We start from the raw sequence: 25,787 nt of genomic DNA, 5'->3' as shown, positions 1-25,787 counted from the left end.
TAGGAAAAAACAGTAAATAGATAAAAATGGAGGAAAATATAGGAAGAACAATCTGGTAGGCACCAGTCTTAACATGAGAAAATGCCAATTAGGAGCCTAGACACGCAGAGCAAGGAGGCATTTTGAAAACTCTATAGGTCTGAGTAAGCATAGCCATCAATCAGGAAATAATTTGTTTCTACCTAGAATGTTTCTAAACATTCTACAATTAATATACACTGCTACCAGCTGAAACATGGTACTACAGTTATGGCCTCCTTGTCTTAAAAAGCATGTGTCCAACTGGCACTTAACATTTTTTCTCTGTTTTGTTTGTTTGCTTTTGTTTTTTCCAATTTTGATAGGGGAAGGGAAGTAGGGCAGAGAGGCAGGAAGACTTTCTTCATAATTCTACTATTTCTATCAAGAATAAAATCTTTATGGGGCGCCTGGCTGGCTCAGTCAGAAGAGCATACAGCTTTTTTTTTTTTTTTTTTTCGCTTTAGTAGACTTTTTATTACAAAGCTGTTAAGCATAAAGTGATAGATCTTTTCTCTCTCTTTAGTTAACAGGGGTAAATGTTCATTTAGTAATGTTATCTCAACTGGTTTATTGCTGACATTTGTTAGTGAGTGTGTAATATTTCGTTAACTGGTAGGCTCAAGTTATGAGTTAATACTTTGAGGACAGCTCATCTGTGTGTGACTTCTAGATCACTATTTATCTTGGGGTTGTGAACTTGAGCCTCGAGTTGAGTGTAGAGATTACTTTAAAAAAATCCTTAAAAAAAAAGAATAGGGGCGCCTGGGTGGCTCAGTTGTTTAAGCATCCAACTCTTGATTTCAGCTCAGGTCATGATCTTTGGGTCGTGAGATCGAGTCCTGCGTCAGGCTCCACATTTAGCACAGAGTCTGCTTAAGATCTCGCTCTCCCTCCACCCCTGCCCCCGCTCTCTCTCTCTAAATAAATAAATAAAATCTTTAAAAAAAAAAAAAAAGAATAAGGGGCGCCTGGGTGGCTCAGATGGTTAAGTGTCTGCCTTTGGCTCGGGTCATGATCCCAGGGTCCTGGGATCGAGCCCCACGTCAGGCTCCTGGTTCAGCGGGGAGCCTGCTTCTCCCTCTCCCTCTGCCTTTCCCCCTGCTCATGATCTCTCTCTCTCTCTGCATCTCTGTGTCTCAAATGAATAAATAAAATCTTAAAAAATAAAATAAAATCTTTACTATATCATTCACAACAAATTGTTAGCCTTTGTTAATGTTTTTACACTTACAGTCAATGAAAACTTAGTATTTACAGACATTATATTTAAAAAGATAATACAGCTTAGAGCAAGGTTAGAAGAAACAAATTACAAAAACAGATTATAAAAACAAATTTGCAGTCAGAAAACCTGTGTTCAAGTCCTAGTTGTTGTCACTTACTGGCTATGTGATCTGGGCAAGCCTCTTAACCTCCCCAAGCTTCAGTTTCCTAATCTACAAAATGGAGAGAATAATTCTTGCTTTTTCTACCTCACAATATTGTTTAAAGTATCACAAGGCAAGTATATATGAAAGTTATTATAACTGCCATCCAAATTCATTTATTCTGCCAATAATACCAATAATAGCAGTGAAAAGCACTATTTCCTCTGTGCCAGGTGATGGGCTAGGCTCTTTATATGTATTATCTCTTTGAATGACCATAAGTCTTACAATAATAATAATAATGGACACTTATTAAGCATTCTCCATGTACCCCAGAACGCGATCACAGGCATACAGAAACAACAAATTAGATCCTAGATGTTGTGAATCGCACTGATAGGTCATATTACCAAGGACTAAGAGGGAGGAAGAGAAGAAGCTGCTAACTCTGCCTGGCTCCCACAAACTCTAGCTTCAAAAGGCAATTAAAGTAGCTGTCAGGGGAACAGGCCCATGGGGAGTGACTGTTTTCAGAAGTCCCACTCTGCAGGATTACCCATTATATAACTGTCGTGGGAAGGACATGAGTTTAGGGCAAAACTAGAATTCCAGTTTTATCACTTACCATTTAAGATGGATAATTATGAATAAACAGGGGTTTATTAAAAACAAAAAGTAAAATAAGGGCAGTTCAGGGACAGGAAATGGGTGCAGAGCCTGAAGTGTGCAAAAAAAATGTATGTTTAGAGAATAGTGAAAAGTCAGAAGTCTTCCAGGTGTTTGCCTTGACCATCTGTCCTATGAACTCTACTAAGGTTAAGCAGAAGCAAAGATCATATGATTGAAATGATAAAGGATAGGGGTTTGGCAAGGCAGCGATGACAGAACAACAAGGGACTATAAAACCAAAGGTGCTGAGCAAAAATGCTTGCCAATCATTTCTCATAAGGGATTTGTATCTAGAATATATAAAGAACTCTTATGACTGAATAAAAAGATAAATAACCCAACCAAAAATTGGGAAAAGGATCTGAATAGACAGTTCTTAAAAGATGACAGACAGGGGTGCCTGGGTGGCTCAGTTGGTTGGGCATGAGAAAATGCCAATTAGGAGCCTAGACACGCAGAGCAAGGAGGCATTTTGAAAACTCTATAGGTCTGAGTAAGCATAGCCATCAATCAGGAAATAATTTGTTTCTACCTAGAATGTTTCTAAACATTCTAGGTAGAAAGTATATATGAAAGTTATTATATGTCCACACACACACTTCTCCATGAAGGTTCATAGCAGCATTATTCATAATAGCCAAAAAGCAGAAAAAAACCCAAATGTCCATCAATGGATGGATGAATTTTTTTTAAAAAAGTGGTATATCCATACAATGGGATAGTATTCAGTCATAAAAAGGAAAGAAGCACTGAGACAGGCTACAACATGGATGAACCTTGAAAACATGATGCTAAGTAAAAGAAACTGGTCACAAAAGACTACATATGATGATTCCATTGGTAGGAAATGTTCAGAATAGGCAAATCTATAGAGACAGAGAGTAGATTAGTGGTGGCTTAGGTTCGGGGAAGGAATTGTAAGTAGATGCAGAGTGACTGCTAATGGACACAAGGTTTCTTTTTGAGCAGATGATAATGTTCTACAATGGATTGTGGTGATATTTGCAAAACCCAGTGAGTATACTAAAAACTAAAACCACTGAATTGTGCACTTTATGTGGGTGAATTAGATGGTATACGAATTATATCTCCATAAAGCTGTTATTTTTAAGGCACAAAGGCGCCAAGGAATAGTACGATTCAATGGATTTCCATAAAATGGGGCAGTAAAAGAAAAATGCTGACAACGTGGGATAATAGGTGAAGCCAAAGGATGGAAGCTTTCCATGGGAAATAACCATATCTATAGTAGCACTACAGGAGTGAAGAAAATGAGATTAGTCCTTGATTTTACCAGTTACTACTTAAGCAAACCCTGGTTAACCTTCCTTAATTGAGTGAAAGCAATTTGCACTGCCTAACTCCATCATGGATTCTCTGGGGATCTGTTCAAGGTTCTAGGAATCCAAACCTATTAGGTATCGCCATTCTTTAGGCACTTTCTTTGACAGCCAAGTTTGCAAAAGCCTGTTTAACGGAGATGATTAATCTGCAAGAGCAGATCAAGCCAACGCAGATGGATGTCTTATGTGGCACACCCACCACTTCAGATCAGCTACATTTTCTCTGACACCTTCCATGTTTGGCTCAAATGGAAGTAAAAGAAAATGGATATTTATGATGCACCTTACTTTCCCATAAATTGTCACATTTAATCCTCACGTCTCTTACCCATTTTATAGATAAGGAAACTGGCCCAGAGAGGATGGAGGGCTCCCAAAGTCACATAACTATTGGTAAAATTAGGATTCCAGGTTTGGCCTAAACTCATGTCCTTCCCACTAGAGTTATGCAGTGGGTAATCCTGCAGAGTGAGACTTCTGAAAACACTTTCTCCCCATGGGTCCCTTCCCCTGACAGTGACTCTCAATGCCTTCTGAAGCTGAAGTTTGTGTGATTGCTAATTTTAAAACAATGATAACATTTACACATTAAACACTTCTCCAACTTGTTCCCTTGACAATCATACACCTAAGATTAGATGGGGGGGGGAGTTCTCTGTTAGTGCTGCTACTTAAAAATCTCCCTTTGTGAGAACATCATTTTTAATGGACTTTTAAAGAGAGCAAACTTTGGCAATAGCGATACACAGTGGTAGCTCTATGCCACCATAGAAAATAGTATAATAATAAAAAATGTCAGCTGATGAAAGATCACCTTTAACTCCATACAAACTCTCTAGTTACTTTCACATCATTGTTCTTTCCACCAGCCGGGACCAACAAAGGCTAAACTAAAACATAATATAGCTAAGGGTCTAAGACCCAGCCATACTGGTTTTGTCAACAATTATACACACACACACACACACACACACACACACACACATATATATATATATAACTTTTTAAAAATTTCAATTCAATTTAATTAACATATAGTATAGTATTAGTTTCAGGGGTAGAATTTAGTGATTCATCAGTTGCATATCACACCCAGTGCTCATTCATTACACCACGTGTCCTCCCTAATGCCTATCACCCAGTTAGCCCATCCCCATCCCCCTCCCCTCCAGCAACCCTCATTTTTTTTCCCCATAGTTAAGAGAACAATTATCTTTTTTAAACTACACAGGTTATACACAAAAATATTTCCATTGTAAAAAAAAATTAAACAGTGCAGGATCGTACAGAGCAGAAAGTATAAGACAACATTCACCAGCCTCCCTTAATGTTTCCAGACCTTTTGCTGTGCATTTACATTCATATATATATTGTATAGTCTTTCTCTTTTTTAAAAAAGATTGATTTATTTATTTGAGAGAGAGAGAGAGAGCACGAGCAGGAGGGGCAGAGGGAGAGGGAGAGAGAATCTCAAGCAGACTGCGCTGAGCATGGAGCCCAACACAGGGCTCGATCTCACGACTCTGAGATCATGACCTGACCCGAAACCAAGAGTCGGGAGCTCAACCGACTGCGCCACCCCGGCGCCCCATTTATTGTATAGTTTTTCTACCAATAGATGGGATTATACAATACATACTGTCCTGTAACTTTAACAGCTTTATTGAGATAGAATTGATATACTATACAATTCACTTACATATAATGAAAAGTTCAGTGGCTTTTAGGACATTCACAGATAATGTGTGCAACCATATCCACAGTCAATTTTAGGATATTTTCATCATCTCAAAAAGAAATCCTGGACCCTTTAGCACCCTCGTATCCTCTCATTCTCTCCACCTGTAAGCAACCACTAGTCTACTTTCTGTCTCTATAGACTTCCCTCTTCTGGCCATTCTGTCTGAATGAAATCATGTAAAATACGGCCTTCTGTGACTAGCTTCTTTCACTAGCATAAAGTTTTTAAGGTTCATCCATGTTGTAGCGTGCATCAGTACTTCTTTCCTGTATAGAGCTGAATAATATTCCATCATGTGCATATGCCATATTTGTCCTGTTACTTTTTTCATTTAATATATTCTTTCCATTCTTACACACAGATCTACCTCACCCTCTTTGGTGACTGCACAGTAGTACATAGTTGTTATACCACATAATTTATGTAAGCATTTCCCTGTTGATAGATATAGAAGCTACTCCTGATGTCTCCCCATTAAAGCAATTAGCTTATCACCCTCATATGATATGTAGGGAGAAAGGGAGAGGCCATCTTTCTCGGCAGAAGAAGGACCCTGTCTCTAGAACAGTGGTTCTAAAGGTATGTTCCCTGGTCTTGCAGCATCACCTGGGAACTTGTTAAAAATACATGTATCTGAGGGGCGCCTGGGTGGCTCAGTCGGTGAAGCGTCTGCCTTCGGCTCAGGTCATGATCCCAGGGTCCTGGAATCGAGCCCTGTGTCGAGCCCTGCGTCGGTCTCCCTGCTCAGCGGGGAGCCTGCTTCTCCCTCTCCCTCTGCTACTCCCCCTGCTAGCTCTCTGTCAAATAAATAAATAAAATCTTAAAAAAAAATACACGTATCTGAGTTTTTGATTCAAAAACTCTGGAGCAGGGCCCAGTGCTCAATGTTTTAACAAGCCTTCCTCCTTGTGATTCTGAAATGCACTAAAATTTGAGGCCCACTGCCCCAAATCTGTATCACTACACTAAAGTGGCTTCCATTATTTAGTTTAAAGTTCATTTAAAAATTAGCAGGAGCACACACATTGGCTTTAACACAAGACTATGGGCATGGATGGGGTAGATGTATTGGGGGGGGGGTAAGCCTCTTTTTCTTTAGAGAGATAACTTTAATATAACAAAAAAACCCTCCTCCTCTCAGACTTTTCCTATCTGCTTGACCCCTCATTCTCTTTTCCCATAGCCTTGAACAGCCAACAATTAAACCATTTACATAGCATTGGGATGCCAGGAATTGGCAAGCTTCTCCTTCCTGACCCTCACATCTCTGCTGATGAGACCCACAGGACAACAAACCATAAAACCCAGCTCCCATTACAAACCACAATAATGGAAGATATGATCTCATGGAATTACAGATGAGAACTAGAATGGAATGTAGAGATCTCCTAGTCAAGACACATTGTGGAGATAAGACAAATGAAGCCCAGCAAAATTACGTGCCACAACAAAGCCGCAGAGCGAGCAGAAGGCCTCCTCTCTTACTGGACTGTACGCCAAACACTATATACTATATACTGCTTTACCCTAATGGTCACTGACCAGGAATATGCATGAAATTCACCTGGGGAGATTGCTTGGAAAAATACATTCAGAAAAATTTCTTTTCTTTATCTTACTAGAGGGAACACTGATCTAATTTGCCTATATCTAGAAGACATTGAGGGACATCCAATAGTATATTGTTTCCTAATTCAGCCATGCCCACAGAGGTCAGGGAGTGTCCATAACTGCCGGAAGTACTAGGCCTGCTTATCCTTAGGCTAATTAGCTCCACATTGCAGTTTTTGATGGGTTGGGGTTTTTTTGTTTTTGTTTTTGTTTTTGTTTTTTGGCTTTCTACTGTATTTCCGTCCTCTCCTTTGAGGTCACTTACTACCTCTTACATCTACCAGTGTGTTTGCATCCAGCCATCCTTATCTACACTCCCACACCTACTACTGTCAATGTGAGCTGAGACGCCAAATAAATATGATCTTCAGAACTATGATAAAGGTGACAGTGAAGCAGGTCATGAGTGAGGAAACTAGAAAATTCAGCATAGGGATTTGTGATATTTATATTGGCTGAGACAAAATGGAAAGTCAATGCTGCCAGACATAACATTCTGTAAGCAAAGTGGCCGACAGCGAGACCTCCTTCATACAAACAAAACAAATAATGAACTCTGGGTTTTGGGTTTTTTTGTTTGTTTGTTTTTTAACATCAGGAAGGTATGTAGTTTTCCCCTCAAGGTTTCTTCCTGATGTTTGCTTGCTCTTTTTTTAATTAATAAACTCAATTATTTTAGAGCAGTTTTAGGTTCACAGCAAAATGGAACAGCAAGTACAGAGGGTTCCCATATGCACCCTGTCCACACACATGCATGCTCCTCGCCCCCCGCTATCGACATCCCACACCACAAACACTCTGAGTGGTTTTTAAATCCATTTAAATATTACAAAAGGGACAGTTTAGATTACCTGTAACACCACAGAACTGTGGGTATTGCTGGTAAAGATGCGTGTGGTTCCTGCCTTGGAAGACTGCAGATGGGATGAGAGACCCATTTCGCTGCTTCCAAGGGACAATTTCATGTGTTGGTCTTCCTCTTCCACTAGAGATCTGAAAATGTGTATAAATCAGAAAGAAAGGCAAGTTAAAAGTTGATATATAATTCACAATAATGGCATTGTTTAGAGTAATAATCAGTCACTAGTGCCAATCATTTGACTATGGAATATACTGAATTTTGTTTTGTTGTGCTTTAGGATGATACCATTCTACACCCTAGAAGAAATTATATTATGTATTTGTAAAAAACTTTTCAAGGTCAGAAAAAAATTAGAAGTGAGAAATCAACCTAAAAGCTGGTTCAAAACTACATTCACAAAGGGTCTTTGTATTTTCAGTGCAAGAGTAATTGCTTTTGGTATTGTACTGTTTAGGTAGCAAGAACATCAAATTGTGTTATTCATAGTTAAAATTTCTTTGGAATACCTAATTTGAGAAAGATAAAAATAATAGCTATCAGTTATTGAATAGTCACTATGTATCAGGTACTTGCCCAGAAATTTACAAACATGACCTCATATAATCCTTAAAACAATCCAATGCAATAGGTACTATTATTATTTCCTTTGTATGAAGGGCAGGGAAAATGAGCTACAAAAAGGTTAAAAGTAAGTCACCTAAGGTCGCAAATTTATTAAAGTAGTTGGGTCAGGATTTGAATGTAAGTCTAGTGTGATTCCAAACTCCAAAGACCCCATTAATAAAAGTCAAAGATTAACTGTGACAGTAATACACTGCTTCCTCTTCTGTAATTAGTTATAGTTCTAATCAACCCCCAACGGAACAAAAACTTTTACACCTGACATAATTTCTTTTCCCAGCAGTATCTCTCACTGATCATTTTGGGATTTATTCAGTTAAATCGCTAGAGTCTAGTGGCATTTCCATCTTGTCTAAGAAATAAAAAGTAAAAAATAATAAATGCAAGCTATGCCGATGTATATATTACACTAATAACTTTTGGGGGGCCATAAAAAGGACTGGAGAACCTGTAGTTAACAGGTCAGTTTGTTTCACAGAGACCACACAAAATATTTAATGAAGGGCCTCAGGTTACCCTGAAAATTGACCACCACAGTACAACATTTTATTATCCCTTAGACGAGGCAGGCCTGTGTTTCCTTAGGTATACCATTGCCCAAAGTGTCTCTGAATCATCTAAGAGCAGGGAGCTGGTAGCTCTGAATGGGTTTGTGCATTCATGATGTAGCGCTAAAATGGACACTGGGAGAGGAAGAGGAAGAACACATTTTCAAGCACTAGAACTCCACTTTTGCTATTTACCTCTAACTTCCTACATGTTGAATCATTTGGTTTTCTTTTTTCTTTTTTTTTTTTTTAATGATTCTATTTATTTGAGAGAGAGAGAGAGCGAGAGGGAGGGGCAGAGGGAAGGGAGAAGCAGACTCCCCGCTGAGCGCGGAGCCCAACATGGGGCTCGATCTCATGACCCTGAGATCATGAAATGAGCCGAAGGCAGATGCTTAACCAACCAAGCCAACCAGGCGTCCCTGTCTTTTTCTTTTTTAAGGTTTTATTTTTAAGTAAGCTCTACACCCAACATGGGGCTGGAACCCACACCCCTGAGATCAAGAGTCACATGCTCCACTGGCTGAGCCAGCCATGCACCCCAAATTCTTTGCTTTTCTAACTCTGGCCTATCCAATATCATGAAGATTTCACTTGTTCCCTACCTTACCTGTAACCTCAGTTGATCAGTTTGAACCAGAAAAAAAGTTTTAAGACCACCATACTTTAAGATCCTGCTTCTTGAATCTGGACATCAACGAAATGGTTTTAAATCTTCTAATAATTAGCAAAAGTTCTGGCCTTAAGGGTGAGATCAATTCTTCTTAAGGATATTAGAGCCATAGTATAACCAAAAATGAATTAATAATATATGACCATGTTTTATTCAACTCTCATGGATATTTAATAAAGAGAATAATTTAAATAAGATTTTAACAAGCATAGAAGAAAATGAATATAGCTTTCTACTAATTTCAGAAATAGCCTTAAAAAGAATTAAATTATATACAAGACATATCATACACACACTCACACACCCTTTTAAACAGCTTTTGCAGACAGATATTCAAAAGTACAGAATGGGAAGAGTGGGAAATAGACTGATAGTGATTGGTACCCCTAACCAGAAAATTTCCATTCAAACAGAATTATTTTAATGAAATATCCAAGCAGAATGTTTTATTATTTTCTGTATTCCCTGCACAGAACCTAGCACATGAGAATTTTAACATATGTCATCTCAATGAACACAGAATCTCATTTTTGTGGACATTTCTTTCTCACACAGTGCGTTCAATGACCATCAATTATCATTTTTATAGAACCACAGATGTAAAAGGGACAGGAATAAAGCTGAAGCCACATTGTGCCTATGACATATCCTGGAAATTGCTTTTTTTGAAGAAACTATAGATAACAACTTGTTTACTTGTCATTTGTCTCTAGCTCCTAAAATTGGAAAGCAGAATGTGAAAATGCAGCCCTTTCTTGGCAAGATAATATGGTTGGCTTTCTAATTAATTACTTCAAATGCTGAAGAAGCCTTCACTAAAATCATCTTCTTCATGACTTCTTATCAACATACTTTGACTTTTTAACATTCAGAACACTCCCTATTATTTCTGCATCAGTAACAATACATGCCATGTCAACCTTCTCAGCAGATTCAATATTCTCTTCTATCTCCTCTTCATTAAGTTTACTGACTGGATGTGAAGAGAACGGTTTTTCAACATCGCAAGGAGGTAAAACCTCTCTGCAAAGCCCAGGCCACAAATACATCACATTATCCTTAAAGGAATGATTCCCTGAGTAATTCCAAGGACAAATAACAGTTTTTAAGTATTACTTTTTCAAGTCATACGGTTAAAAGCAATTAAAAAGACCAGTCGTTCTCAGAAGGGGTTAGGGGACCAAGGAGATTTTGTTTCTCCCCTCCCCACGTGTGGCGAGGTTTGGAGACATCATTCATTGTCGCAAGAGGGTGTGTGTGCTACCTTCGTCTGGTGGGATGCTGCTAAACATCCCACCAAGGCCCAGGGAAGTTCTCCCTGGCTAAGATGTACTTAGGCAAAAATGTCAAGAGTACCAAAATTGAGAAACCCTGAAATAGAGGGATTAACCTACTCAGGAAAATTCTTCTGTTTTTGTTTTTAAAGATTTTATTTATTTATTTGACAGAGAGAGACACAGCAAGAGAGGGAACACAAGCAGGGGGAGTGGGAGAGGGAGAAGCAGGCTTCCCGCAGAGCAGGGAGCCCGATGCGGGGCTCGATCCCAAGACCTGGGATCATGACCCGAGCCGAAGGCAGACACCCTATGCCTGAGCCACCCAGGTGCCCCAGGAAAATTTTTCTAAAGCAATTTCATGTTCTAAATTACTTCTCAGTCTGAGGGTTGACTACATAAGGTTAATGCTGGCAGTAAGAAACACAGTAGGATTATTAATTACCACTAATTCTTCCAAGACTACCTAACAATAAAATACCTCTGTTTCCTCCAGCCCCACAATTTGAACAATCAAGTGTTTACAGTAGATAAGTAGATAATGGTTTTGAAGTTTACCAGACAGTTGTGCAGGAAAGCTTTTGTTCTATGTAAATTCATGTAAGAATAATAATTCCGTAGTTCTGCTTAAAACAATTGCTATTTGGATTCACTTTTTCATGCTGATTTCGAATCAAGCAAATCCTGCCTAAATAGTCCCATTGCATCAATGCTATAAAATTATTCATGGGAGAGAGTATGTTCATCAATTTTCTGTCCAAAACTCAAATCTTCTTCCTACGTCTGTGCTATCAGGCCCCCCAGCCCACCCCACTGCCACTGGACACATCTTATTTTCTTAACAATGACCAACCACAGAGCACAAAAGCAATCTTTCACAAAGTGTACACGAATCACTCAACTGTGCTTGTTCAAAGAGAACAATTACTTTTTCAAAGAGCATTAGGGTAGAGACAGAAGCATTGTCTGATCATTTTACTGAAAGCATTGCAAAGGTGGTCAAATTGAACATACACAAACTATGGTATTTCTTCGCATTGCTCTGTGAAGATAAAAGAAATAGAAAGTCTAAGCAATTGTCAGGCTTAACAGGGTGGTGCTAACATTGTAATCTTGCCTAAAATATTTCTATAATTTAAAAATCACCCCCAAGGGAAACATGTGTACATGATGTGAGCACACAATTCATAAAGACTTAAGTACAAATGGTTAACAGAGAGAAAAATGTTCTAACTCATTAGTATTCCAGAATATGCAAATTAAAGCAAAGATTCCATCTTGAAATTTATAGACTTAAAGAGTTGAAGATATACTTTCGAAATTGCTAGTGCAAACATGTATTAAGCCCGTTGTCTACATGGCACTGTTCACCCAAATGGATTTTTTAAGTTTTAAAAATCATCAAACAGACACATTTTTTTTTTCTTTTTATAGTGAACACCAGGACAACAAAGGATTGTGTATTACATGTCTGACCTGGTAGGTAAGCTGCAGCCAGAGTGTTCTGTCAATCTGGTTGAAATATGTTGTCTATAGTGAATAGTTCTGTAGAGGTTAATAGTTTGGTACATACTCTATAAAGAAGCCATACTCTCAGAATTCACTATAGCAATTGGGTTTGTTGGTATGCAGTGTGAGTAAAGGAAGAGCATCTCACAATTACACCATTTGGCTCCAAAGCCTCAAACAGTCTTCCAACGCTCCATACCAAAAAAAAAGAAAAAAAAAAAAAAAAGAAGAAGAAGAAGAAGAAAAGAATCCCCCCCAATCCACTGAAATGAGTACTTTTGTGTTTAAAAAATGAGGTCTTAGCTTGATAAACGATGAAACACCCATCTCAGTTCCTTGCTTTCTATCACAGATCATGTTATACAGAAAGCCATGTGAGGTCAAATTTCCTTGTTGAGGAAAAGGGGTCGTTTTAGTGCTTTTTGAAATTATCAGCATGAAAACACATGAAACACTTGACTGTTTTTGGTGGAGATATTCTATGCGCCAACCCATGCGCGGGCACATTCACTTCCTGCTCACATCAAATGAAGAACAGCACATTAAGAGGGCTCTGCATGAAAGATGCTGGGAGAATATAGGACTTGCAGAAAAAAAGTGCTGCCCAAGACTCTCAGAATAGTCATCAAATTGTTCTCTGTACTTTCCTATTTGTTTTTAATTTCCGGGGTGGGGGTGATGAATCAGAGAACGCTACAAAGGTACAAATATATGAATAACACCTTTAAGTTTTCTCTAGTTAGTTCCCAGTTAGCTTCACAGCACTTCTTTTTGCTTGCTACCATTACATTACAAAGTGGTTAAACCCATCAGTGTATTTTTTTTAAAGATTTTATTTTTTTAAGTAATCTCTATACCCAACATGGGGTTCGAACTCACGACCCCGAGACCAAGAGTCGCATGCTCTACCGACTGAGTCAGCCAGGCACCCCCCAACAATGTATTTTAATAACATAATTCCACCGTGACAAAAGAGTAGGGGTTTCTAAGTTAGTGTCAGAAGTACTATACAAATATTGTAATTTCTCAGAGTAATAATATTATCCTAACTGAAAGTCAGCACCCAGTGGGTTAGTATGCAAGAACAGCAACAATAACAAAACAAAACGTAAGTAAAAACAGAAATGAAAGCCATGAATGGTGTAACAAGACAACAAATCGGGTTAGTTAATCAAGGCATTGACTCATGCTTTCCACCATCTATCCCCCAGAAAAATAAAATACATATTTGTCACACTCACAATTTAAAAAGAAAATCAAGAAAAAGGTTTTCTTCAAAGAAGTACTCCCCCTCCATTTGTTTTTCTGCTCTGAAACAGAGAAGTGTCTGTTAGCCGCGGCATTTGCTAAATGAAACATTTCTTGTGATAAAGTTGCATGGCAGGTGGAGGAGAAATTTAGCCACCTGTTCTCATACTCATTTGAATTTCAGTGCTAAATCTGTCAAGGTATTTCCTTCCACCCTTGAGAAATAAATTAAAAACTTAAGATTGGTAGAAGTTATTCCCCATAGATTTTTCTATAGATTCAAAGTATGCATACTGCACTGAATTCTAAAGATCTTTTTTTTTTAATTCTAAAGATCTTAATAACCTTCCTACCTCACCAAAGTTAGAATCTTAACCATCCTCCTTCAACCCTCCCAAACAAAAACTGAATGATAGACATGACAAACACATACACACACAAACACACGCGCGCACACACATTCTCTCTCACTCAACTTCCATTAAAAAAAATGGGAAATTGTTTTTAAAAAATCAGAAAGAAAACTTCGGGAAATACATATAAAATAAGTCTGGTATTTTCACCTAAAGGAAGAAAAAAAAACTTAAAAACTTCAACTATTTTAAAGCTATGTCCCAATGAAAATGGCATTTACAGCATCATTATACAAAGAAATTACAAATATCATAGCAACTTTTCTTAATAAGGCCTAAATTAATTGCTGTTTAAGAAACAATGGAGAACAGAGCTCTTACTGAGGTGCCTGCCTGAAAGAAATCAAGAAAGATAAAGCTCTGGTTAGTTATTTACTTGTATTTTTTAATGACACAAGTATAAGTACTTTATTGTCAACTTGCAATGAATTCACTAATGGAAATCTTTAGCGTGTAGGACATAAAATGGAGGCTAATCTTTCCAAGGCTTTCTTTTGTGCTGTGGCAATACCAGAATCCACAAAAGAGAAAAATTCTCAGTTCAAGGTGATAGGGTCAGACTGCAAAATGATTTTCTGAAGTAAAAAAGCTTCTCTACATGCATATGTCAGTCACACTTAAAATGAAATCACATTAATAAATAGCTGATGTCAGTTTTAACATAGGAAGAAGATCGTTTACCCAGCACCTGCTATGTACTGGGCATCGTGCCAGGCACATTCTCTGGGCTACTTAATCCTCATAGCAATCCCATTTTAAAGACAGGAAACTGAAGCTCAGAGAGTTTAAGGCTTCACTGTCAGTCTGGCAACTATGATTTGAACTTGAGTCTGATCCCAGATCCCACAATGTTCCCATTACACCAAGCCTGGAAAAAAAAATGAAAAATACGCCCTAAGCAATTGTCATTTCAACGCTTAGTTGATAAATACGAGGAAGATCTCAGAAAGACACATTCAGTTAAAGGAAAGTAATTTTTTGGTTGGATTAATTCAGTCTGACATTACCCACTTTTCCCACTTGCATAAAAACAATACCAACGCTAAAAATCTCTCATGCCATTCTCCCAACACACAGAGGGTAAGGAGGCAGCCTATCTTAGGATATAACTCAGATCAAATTTAGGGAGAACTTTACATTACTGATATCAACATTTAAGGGAACACATTCTGAATTCCAAAGCCACCCATCGCTATCACAGAAATAGCACTACAACACAGATGAGGGAACTGGGCTAAACAAATGGAATGACAAATGATACTCCATTAGATAACTATGACAGGATGAAAGTTAATTATCCAATGCATAAAGCATTTGCACTGAATATCTCAATCCTGTCCCTGAAAAACTTTAAAATTAATGTTTGTTCCCTCTATCTACCATATTTCAATACTTTAGTCTTTCTTCATCTTGTAAAAATTCACATACCAATTAAACTATATCAAGTCTCATGTATCTAGACCAGAAAATTCTTCTGTTTAGAAGCTTGGTTCATATACTATTTCTCATTCTTCACATTTTTTTAAAGATTTTATTTATTTATTTGAGAGAAAGAGAGACAGTGAGTGAGCAAGCGTGAGTGGGGGGGGAGAGGCAGAAGGAGAGGGAGAAGCAGACTCCCCGCTGAGCAGGGAGCCCGAGGTGAAGCTCGATCCCAGGACTCTGGGATCATGACCTGAGCCAAAGGCAGATGCTCAACCGACTAAGCCACCCAGGTGCCCCTCATTCTTCACATTTCTTATTAATATTGTAATAAAAGATATAGATAGATACATACACACATACCTGAAGTAGAGAGAAAAGAGTAAGCAAAAGAATGAATTCCTAAATGCTGATTCCACACCTACTATATATAAAATAACTAAGTCAAAGCTCCCTTGCCCTAAGAAGCCATACAGGGTAAGAGAGTCCACAAGAAATAGTAGTAGTATAGGGAGATGGCAATATGTAGATGTGAGTTGGGGAAAACAGCATGTGCTCCCATCACTCTCAATAACCCCCTTCTCAGGACACAGAGAAAATAATAGTTATAATCCTCTGGCCACACATAAGCCCTATGGAAGGATGATCCACCCTACAGCCAGCACCAGGCTTGCCATTGAGAAGTCTAGCTGTACCTAAGGCAGGGAGCATGCCTTCTTCTTCAATTCCCAAATGAAGAAACTGGAATGGGAGCTCCAATACCCTGGCCAATGTTTTTTGAAGGAGCTTTTTGCTTTTGCTCCCAGAAGATTTGTTAACCAAGGTGTCATTTTACTTCTATTATCTGTAGCCCACTAACTTTGAAATTTGACTCTTGAGCTATGGTGCATTTCAATGGAAGAGCGTGTTATTAAAGAATTGGGCTTATGCTTGCCTAAAATGTCAGTTTATTAAATATTCAAACATCCAAGTTATCCAATTTTTTGAGTTTATTATAAAGGCAGATTCCACAAACGCAAAACCAATTAGAAATCACTTCTGTTTGGGAACAGAAGAATCATTAATCAAGTGGTAAAAATCCTATCCTTTTCTGAATTTCCTAGTTACATTCAACTTCATAAAGTCAATAATTCATGACCAGATCTTAAGGGAATGTTTATTTCTCTTTTAAAAGGAAACATGACCAAAAAAACCAAAGAGTAAGACTTTTAAACTTACAAAGTAATAACCAATTGCATTTGGTTTTAAGAATTATAATTGGCAGCTCTGAGTCCCACTGCCTCTATGTCTTCAAAGCCTGTAATAAATGTAACAAATCTCAACCTTGATTCTGCAAGTACCTAGAGGCATCCCTAATTATTTCAATGAACGTGGTAAAAATTTCAGTATTGAATCAATCATGTTTTAATATAGCATGTTTAATGTGATGTAATCAAATCAGTGTTTTAATTTGGCAACCAGTATTTTTCACACAGGGCAAGGTAATACAAAAAAAGTATCAGAGGACAGACCCTCAACCCAATGAATCTGGGAATCATACTTATGATAGTTCTTTCAAGCTGATCTCAGATATCGAGCCAATGGAAACAAAGAATCAAAGTTATATAATATTTCATATTAAAATTATTTTCCATTTTGTACACATCTGTGTCACTATTAAGATTTTTTTTTAGTGGGGGGCAGAGGGAGAGGGAGTGAGAGAATCTTAAGCAGGTTCCATGCCCAGCACGCGAACCCAGTGCAGGACTGAATCTCACAATCCCAAGATCATGACCTGAGCCGAAATCAAGAGTCGGACACCCAACTGACTGAGCCACCCAGGTGCCCCAAGGTGGTTTTTTTTTTTTTTTTCCATAAAACTTTGTTAGAAGACTTTAAGTTATCCCTCTTATAACAATGCTTACATAACCATTGTCTACCTTAATTTCTCAAGTTGTTAGGAGATGCAAAAAATCTTTACTGTCCTTTATAGCCCACCCACCTATCTACACATTCAAGTATCATAGTCTGAGTTAAAATGAAGTTGTTTTTTTTTAAGGTTTTATTTATTTGAGAGAGAGAGAGACAGCGAGAGAGGGAACACAAGCAGGGGGAGTGGGAGAGGGAGAAGCAGGCTCCCCGCTGAGCAGGGAGCCCGATGTGGGGCTCGATCCCAGGACCCTGGGATCATGACCTGAGCCAAAGGCAGATGCTTAATGACTGAGCCACCCAGGCGCCCCTAAAATGAAGTTTTTAATCTCAGAAATGGCTTCTGTTTTTTCTCCTCAAATACCATCAAGATCCACCATTTTACTACACTCCTAGAAAAGTATTTTAACAAGATGATAATATTCAGTTCCATATCACAATGCTATTTCAAGATCCGGCTACAGACAGCTCTGCTGATGTAACAAAAAATGCTCTACAAAAATACTTTCATAAGTTTTTTTCCACAGCACAGTAACACTACGGAAGGACTCCTTTGGGGAAACTATTTATCTTCCATAACTGTATTTGTTTACCTTCAATATTAAATATTCTTTTTTTTAAGATTTTATTTATTTATTTGCCAGATAGAGAGCACGGGGGGGAGAGAGAGAGAGAGCACAAGCTGGGGGAGCTGCAGGCAGAGGGAGAAGCAGGCTCCCCGCTGAGCAAAGAGCTGGACGCGGGACTCGATCCCAGGACCCTGAGATCATGACCTGAGCCGAAGGCAGATGCTTAACTGACTGAAGCCACCCAGGTGCCCCATATTAAATATTCTTAATAAAATTAGTAATGACTTCCTAGAGGGCACAGACTGTTCTGTTTTGTTTTGTTTTTCCTTTTTGGAGGGAGTAGATACAACATAAAATTCATTGGGAAGTTTGCCACTTTGGGGGCAAGGTGTTTCTTTTTAGGAAAATTATGACTTCTGGCTTAAACAGAGGGTGTCTTCTTGCGTGGAATTCCAAAAGGGTAGAGGCAGACCATATCATTTAAACAGTATGACACAGTAGGAGTCAAGCATTCACATTTCCCAGTCATTGAAGTGGGAATTTTATTTTATTATTTTTAAAAGATTTATTTATTTGAGAGAGCGCCCACGCAAGTGGGGGGAGGGGCAGAAGGAGAGGGAGAGAGTTCTAAAGGAGATTCCCCCCTGAGCTCGGAGCCCGCCATGGGGCTTGATCCCAGGACCCTGAGATCATGACCTGAGCTGAAATCAAGAGTCAGACACTTGAGTGACTGAGCCACCCAGGTGTCCGTGAGTGGGAATTTTAAATAGAAGATAATCAGAGCACTTTCAGACTGTGTGTGTGTATGTGTTTTGCAGAAGCTAGTTACGAACTGTGAAGGAGTAATAAAGTACTGCCTTGATCTGCTTGAGATAAATAGGAAAGAGGGATATCAAACAAGAGAGAAGCTTCCTTTCCTTCCTTCCTTCTTACAGTCTTTTATTTTTTTTATTTAAAAAATTTTTTAAAGATTTTATTTATTTATTTCAGAGAGAGAGACACAGCGAGAGAGGGAACACAAGCAGGGGGAGTGGGAGAGGGAGAAGCAGGCTTTCCAATGAGCAGGGAGCCCAATGCGGGGCTTGATCCCAGGACCCTGGGATCATGACCTGAGCCAAAGGCGGACGCTTAACCGACTGAGCCACCCAGGTGCCCCCCTACAGTCTTTTAAACCAGTGTTTCATGCCCTAATTTATAATTTTTGACTCTCAGAGTACAGATGAGAAGGAGACAGGGGAGAGTCACCAAGTAGGTAAGGAGAGCAAAGAGTCGAGGTGTTAAAATTCTGCCCAGCTAGTTGGAAAATGCTGCTCTAAATGCGACTTCCCTCACTCACCCCATCTACACCAGCTACTTCTTGAAGCAGTAAGTCATTTTAAATCTCCAAAATCTAATCTTTTCATAGATCCCACTTTAATGAGAAAATTGGTTTATTTAAACGTACTCTTAATGGAAACAAATTTGACTACATAGTTCTTAAAGATTTTATTTTATTTTATTGAAGATTTTATTTTTTAAGCAATCCCTACACCCAACATGGGGCTCAAGCTCACAACCCCAAGATCGAGTCGCACACTCCACCTACAGAGCCAGCCAGCGCCCTGGACTACATAGTTCTTTTTTTTTTTAAGATTTTATTTATTTGTTTGACAGAGAGTGATAGCGAGAGCAGGAACACAAGCAGGGGGAGTGGGAGAGGGAGAAGCAGGCTCCCCGCCAAGCAGGGAGCCCGATGTGGGGCTCGATCCCAGGACCCTGGGATCATGACCTGAGCCGAAGGCAGACGCTTAACGACTGAGCCACCCAGGCGCCCCCAGACTACACAGTTCTTAATGATCATTTTTGGGAAGCTTGGCCAGACAGAAGAAAGTTCAGGAATCTAAGTGTCATGCATTCAAGAGAGCTATAGATAGGATATTTTGGATTCTAGAAGAAAATCGTTATCATCAAAATATTTCAGTCATCTTTGACTCCTGTTCCTTCCCAATCTCCTATGTCCAGTCAACTGTCAAAGTACTACTGAATATCTCTCCAGTATGTTCCTATCCTTCACTTCTCTCCACTGTCACTGCCCCTACACCATGCTTCTGGCATCTATTACTTCTTACTTGGATTTGGTTATTAATATAAAGTACATATTTGTCACAGCATAGCTACTTCACATACTGTGACTGTATTTATAACTCTGTATTTATAACTTCCTTGCTCAAAAGTATTCAATGACTCCTCACTGCTTCCTGAACAAAAACCAAATGCCAGACTCGGGTTCAAGGCTTCTTTGATTAGCTCTCCTTAACCTAATACACATTCCAGCAAATAATTCAAAATAAATATATATTTAATGGTTAGAATATAAATAAAAACCCAAATCTATTCACAAACTATCAACTGTTTTGTTTTAGAGTATGTTGTTTTCATACATAGTAACAGCTATGCCTTATTTCTATTGTTAACCAAGTAATGTGTAAAAACCATTTATTTTAAACATTTTTATTTTTTTAAGATTTTATTTATTTATTTAGAGCAGGGGAGGGGCAGAGGGAGAGGAAGAGAGAGAGAGAGAGAGAGAGAGAATCTCAAGCAGACTCCATGCTGAACTCAGAGCTGGACATGGGGCTTGATCTCACAACCCCGAGATCATGACCTGAGCTGAAATCAAGAGTTGGACGCTCAACCGACTGAGCCTACCAGGCACCCCTTTGTTTTTTTTTTAATTTTCATTCCAGTGTAGTTAACATACAGTGTTATATTAGTTTCAGGTGTACAATACAGTAATTCAATAGTTCCATAGATTACTCAGTGCTCATCACAACAAGTGCCATTCTTAATCCCCTTCACCTATTTCACCCACCCCCTCGCCCCCCTCCCCTCTGGTAACCATCAGTTTGTTCTCTATAGTCAAGAGTCTGTCTCCTGGTTTGTCTCTCTCTTTTTTCTCCTTTGTTCATTTGTTTCTTAAATTCCACATATGAGTGAAATCATATAGTATTTGTCTTTCTCTGACTGATTTATTTCACTTAGCATTATTCTCTGTAGCTCCACCCATGTTGTTGCAAATGGCAAGATTTCATTCTTTATTATGGTTGAGTAATATTCCAGTGTGTGTGTGTGTGTGTGTGTGTGTGTGTGTGTGTGTGTGTGTACCATACCATCTTTATCCATTCATCTATCAATGGCTGCTTCCATAGTCTGACTACTGTAAATAATGCTGCAATAAACATAGGGGTGCATGTATACCTTTGAATTAGTGTTTTCACATTCTTTGGGTAAATACTCCATAATGGGATTACTGAATGGTACAGTAGCTCTATTTTTAATTTTTTGAGGAACCTCCATATTGTCCTCCACCCTGGCTGCACCACTTTCCACTCCCAGCAACAACGTACAAGGGTTCCTTTCTCTCCACACCAACACTTGTTGTTTCTTGTGCTTTTGATTTCGGACCTTCTAAATGGTGTGAGGTGATAGCTTATTGTGGTTTTGATTTGCATTTCCCTGATGATGAGTGATGTTGAGCATTTTTCATGTGTCTGTTGGTCATCTGGATATCTTCTTTGGAGAAAACGTCTGTTCATGGCTTCTGCCCACTTTTTAATTGGATTATTCCTGTCTTTTTTTTGTTGAATTATGTAAGTTCTTTATATATTTTGGATACTAACCCTTTATCGGATATGTCGTTTGCAAATATCTTCTCCTATTCACTAATGTTGTCTTTTAGTTTTGTTGGTTGTTTCCTTTGCTGTGCAGAAGCTTCTTATTTTGATGAAGTCCCAATAGTTTATTTTTGCTTGTGTTTCCCTTGCCTCAGGAGACATATCTAGAATATTTTCAACATTTTTGATAGCAGGAAAATTTATTTAATTTAAATCTAATATTTGCTAAGTCTTTGCAATTAGGCCGAAGTTCTTTTAGGTATAAAACAATTAAGAAGTTAAGTAAATGTGGATGATTTTTTTGAATACTGATTTTAAAATTCATGTCTCCTAAGCCCTAGGCAGCATTCCTTTTTTCCGAATCTGCCATTCCTTTTTTCAAATTACACACGCAAAACATGTTATCATTTAAGTGCGAACATGCTAGCTTTAAAACATAAATTTGTCTAAAATAGCTTTTCCCATGATGGTAGAGGATATGTGAACACAAGTCAAATAACTCTTAAGTCTAAGAGTAGTTGCAGTCTTGGAACAGATTATAATCTTATTTTCTTTATCAAATTACTATTTGATGAACCATGACTAAAGTATTCTCGTCATTGGGAAATTGTTTCTACTAAAATTACTTTCAGTCTGTGCCAGCATCATGGTATTTATCAGCAAGCAAGAAACAGAATCAGGATTTTGGATGAGTTTTTTTTTTCATAGGAAAGATAGGCATAACTTACTCTCTAATGAGACTGTGATATATTAGATTACTGCATATATCAAATGAAGCAATTCAACACTCTTAAGTGAAATGATCTGCACAGGGCTACAGACCTAAAAACGACTCTCCCTAAATCCATTCATCTAACTCAGCATTTATGGAGCTGCACTAGAAGATAGGTAAGACAGGGCAGGACACTTGCTTGTAAAGAAATCACAGCAAAAGAAATAATTACTTTCCAAATGGTTAAATGGTATAAAAAATAATAATAAATTCTCACCATTATCTACTAACGAATACCATGTTGCACAATTCATATAAGCCACGGTGACAAAACTAATTGCAAACTTTGCTCCCTATCAGTTCATTGACAGCATATAAGGACCAAAGAAACAAGATAAATAACAGTAACTTTCCTTACTATTATTTTATTTTAAAAGATCATTCATCCCAGATCACATTACGTCATTTGAAAAAAAGGCAGTCTCTAATTGCATCTGTCTCTACAGAGCAGCAGTAGGTCTATGAAAAAGATTCTGATGATCCAGGTCTTCAGTCTCCTTAAGATCAAAATGTTGGTTCCAATTCCATGAACTTTTGTTTAGCTGTGAATCATTCAGAAATGATTATATACACTCAACCTTTGTAGGAAAGTGCTTATAATAAATGAAAATTGCTTCAGTTTGGTGATGCTAAAGGGATTGGATAGCCTATTCACAACCTAGAACATCCACACACTTTTCAAAATTCTGTTTCAAATATTTCATGGGTCCATTCAAAGTAAAGCTAGGTCACACTAAGTGAGTTAATAAGGAATTAAGTGAGTTAATTGCAGACAAGAGAAGAGCTCCAATGTAAGCCCACCTATAAAGACAAGTCTAGTGGAGGCTTTTGTAGTAAACTAGTCTTAAACATTAATCTGTAATACAGTTGATGGAATGGGATAAAATAATAAAAAGGAAATACAAATTAAGAATGGGTTGAATCATCAAATACAACCATGCATGAAGGAAAAGTGATCCAACATGAATATCACATTCTCTTCCAAGGTATAAAGGTATGACAAAGAGTAATTTGTAAGGTTCCTTCCTTCTTGGATTCAAAGAACTCTCCCTGAATATGATAATTATGTTCTTTTTTTTTTTTTAAAGTAAGCTCTACACCTAACGTAGGACTTGAACTCATGACCCCAAGATCAACACTCACATGTTCTACCGACTGAGCCAGCCAGGCACCCCAATAAGTATGTTCTTCTTAAGATGGCAAGGTCTTACCCCACTGATCAGTGAAAAGCACTATATTTTTGAAATCAGAGAAACAAAAAGTGAACACAGAAGATGCTACAGGGCAAGTTGGAGGTGAAAAGAAAAGGTGATTTAGAATTTCTAAACACTTGCAGTGAGAGACTTTAATGTGGGAAGGAAAAAGGGGGAGAGAGGAGGGACACAGATATGGCATAAGCACTAATGTAGTCCAGTAGCCCTTGAACACCCAACAGAACTTGACCTACAACCTATCATTCTCATGATGTTTCCTTCTCAAGTGTTAGTGCCATAAAATATAGTAAGTATCCAAGCCTTTTAAATAAAAAATTCAATCAAGCCCCTATACCTTCCATAATAGAAAGCAGACAGTGTCCAGAGAGTTAAAAATAACCAGTTCTGAGTCCAGAACATTCCCACACTCAATTCCAAGTTTAAACATGATAATTCCAAGATAAAACATGAAGGTGGAACTTTTGGGGTGCCTGGGTGGCTCAGTCACTTAAGCATCTGCCTTCGGCTCAGGTCATGATCCCAGGGTCCTGGGATAGAGCCCTGCATCAGGCTGCCTGCTCAGCCGGGAGCCTGCTTCTCCCTCTCCCACTCCCCTTCACCGCTCGTGCACGCGCGCGTGCTCTCTCTCTCTCTCTGAAATAAAAAAATCTTAAAAAAAAAAAAGAAATGGCACTTTTCTACATACTGACTTGCAGGAGAATCCAGTTTAATGTTCAATAGCTGAGTGGCATAGACAGTCCTCATTTGTGCTTTTATTGTTCCTATTTCACAGATGTTAACAAAGTAACATCCAAATTTCGGTGTTTTCCTCTGCACTAAGCACTGAAGGGCATTAGCATGGCAACAGTCACATAATTGTATGCCACCACCAGCTAATTTTTTTAAGCAGGTTCCATGTTGGGCATGCAGCTTGAACAAGGGGCTTGAACTCAGGACCCCAAGATTGAGACCTGAGGTGAGAATAAGAGTCGGATGCTTAACCGGCTGAGCCCCCAGGCACCCCATGCCAGGTAATTTTCTAATACCTTTTGAAGATTTGTTGAAGGTTCTCCCCAACTTATATTATGTATATAACTTTCCAGAGACATGTGAGGACCTTGTAGTTGTTAAATATTACTTTCTTATAGCCTTCATGTTTTATCTAATTCTGAACAGTGCTCCAAATAAGATGAAAATGTTTTGAGAAAGTGGAAAGGAATGCAGAGTCCTTTGAAATGTTTTCTTCAATTCATTAATAAAATACAATCAACATCAACCAACTTGTATGATGCACTCATTTTACAACGTTTTAGACAGCTCTAATATCAATGGAGTAATTTTGAATGTTTCTGCTCATTACATAAAACTTTATTAAGAAAACAAATTCTATGATTTTATTAAAAAGTTGGCATTATGGGGCGCCTGGGTGGCTCAGTCGGTTAAGCGTCTGACTCTTGGTTTTGGCTCAGGTCGTGATCTCAGGGTCATGAGATCAAGTGCCACATTGGGCCCTGAGCTCAGCACAGAGTCTGCTTGAGATTCTCTCCCTCCCCTTCTGCTCCTTCCCCACACACTCTCTCTCCCTCTCAAATAAATAAATAAATAAAATATATATATTTTTTAAAAAGTGGCACTAATGCTTATTAGCTTTTAAAAGGAGACTTTGGACCATGCAAATCATCTCAAAAACAGCCTGCATTTCAAGAAGTCAAATCAATAATAAAGTCTGAAATTATTAGGATCTTGGTTTTAACTCACACCTGCATTTTATGTGCTTGCGTATACTTGCAACACTGATGTATACATTTGTGCTTATTTTATAGGACTTGGGAGCATAATACAAGTTCTAACAGTAGAACTGGTTTTCATGATATTTTCAACACAACCCCAGATTATAATGCCGTGCCTAGAGAATTCTACTTTTTAATAAGATTTCCAGGAAATCACCGTTGCAGAGTTTGAGAACTGCCTAGTGATGTTTGATTTATTAGAATTTTTGAGAGCAAAGTCACTGGTGCAGAGATTAATAAATTTGGCTTACTGATAAAAATGTACAATTTGTGGAACCCCTCCTGTATTCTCCAGGCAGGCCCAATCTAGTCACATGAGTCCTCAGAAGTGGAAGATGAAGGCAGAAGAGTGGGTCAGAAAAGGATTCATGTGAAAAGGACTTTGGCCACTGTCAGTGTTGAAGATGGAGGAAGGGAGCCACAAGCCAAGACATGCAGGCCGCCTCTAGAAGCTGAGATCAACTCTCAGCTTACAGCCAGCAAGAAGACAGGGAGCTTGGTGGTCCGACAACGGCGAAGAACTGAGTTGTGCCATGACCCCAATGAGCAGGAAACTGATTCTCCCCTAGAGCCTCCGATG

At 38.5% G+C, this 25,787-nt stretch overlaps 1 protein-coding gene across 10 annotated transcripts in view; it reads right to left on the bottom strand.

The window, feature by feature from the left end:
* The window catches only part of KLHL13 (kelch like family member 13), a 203,983-nt gene that overhangs the window by 35,744 nt on the left and 142,452 nt on the right, over positions 1-25,787 (bottom strand). For 9 of the 10 annotated variants that reach the window (XM_078065136.1, XM_078065128.1, XM_078065135.1 and 6 more), the window contains one exon: positions 7,604-7,745. In XM_078065136.1, coding sequence (XP_077921262.1) covers positions 7,604-7,745 — 142 coding nt within the window. Of the gene's footprint in view, positions 1-7,603; positions 7,746-13,480; positions 13,544-25,787 lie in introns of those variants that run through there. The other variant, XM_078065137.1, reaches the window with a different exon arrangement.

This window comes from Halichoerus grypus, chromosome X (assembly GCF_964656455.1).
Source record: "Halichoerus grypus chromosome X, mHalGry1.hap1.1, whole genome shotgun sequence".
NCBI classification, from domain to species: Eukaryota; Metazoa; Chordata; class Mammalia; order Carnivora; family Phocidae; genus Halichoerus; species Halichoerus grypus.
Note: the sequence above shows the minus strand (reverse complement) of the source record. Positions and strands in the feature narration are given on the sequence as shown.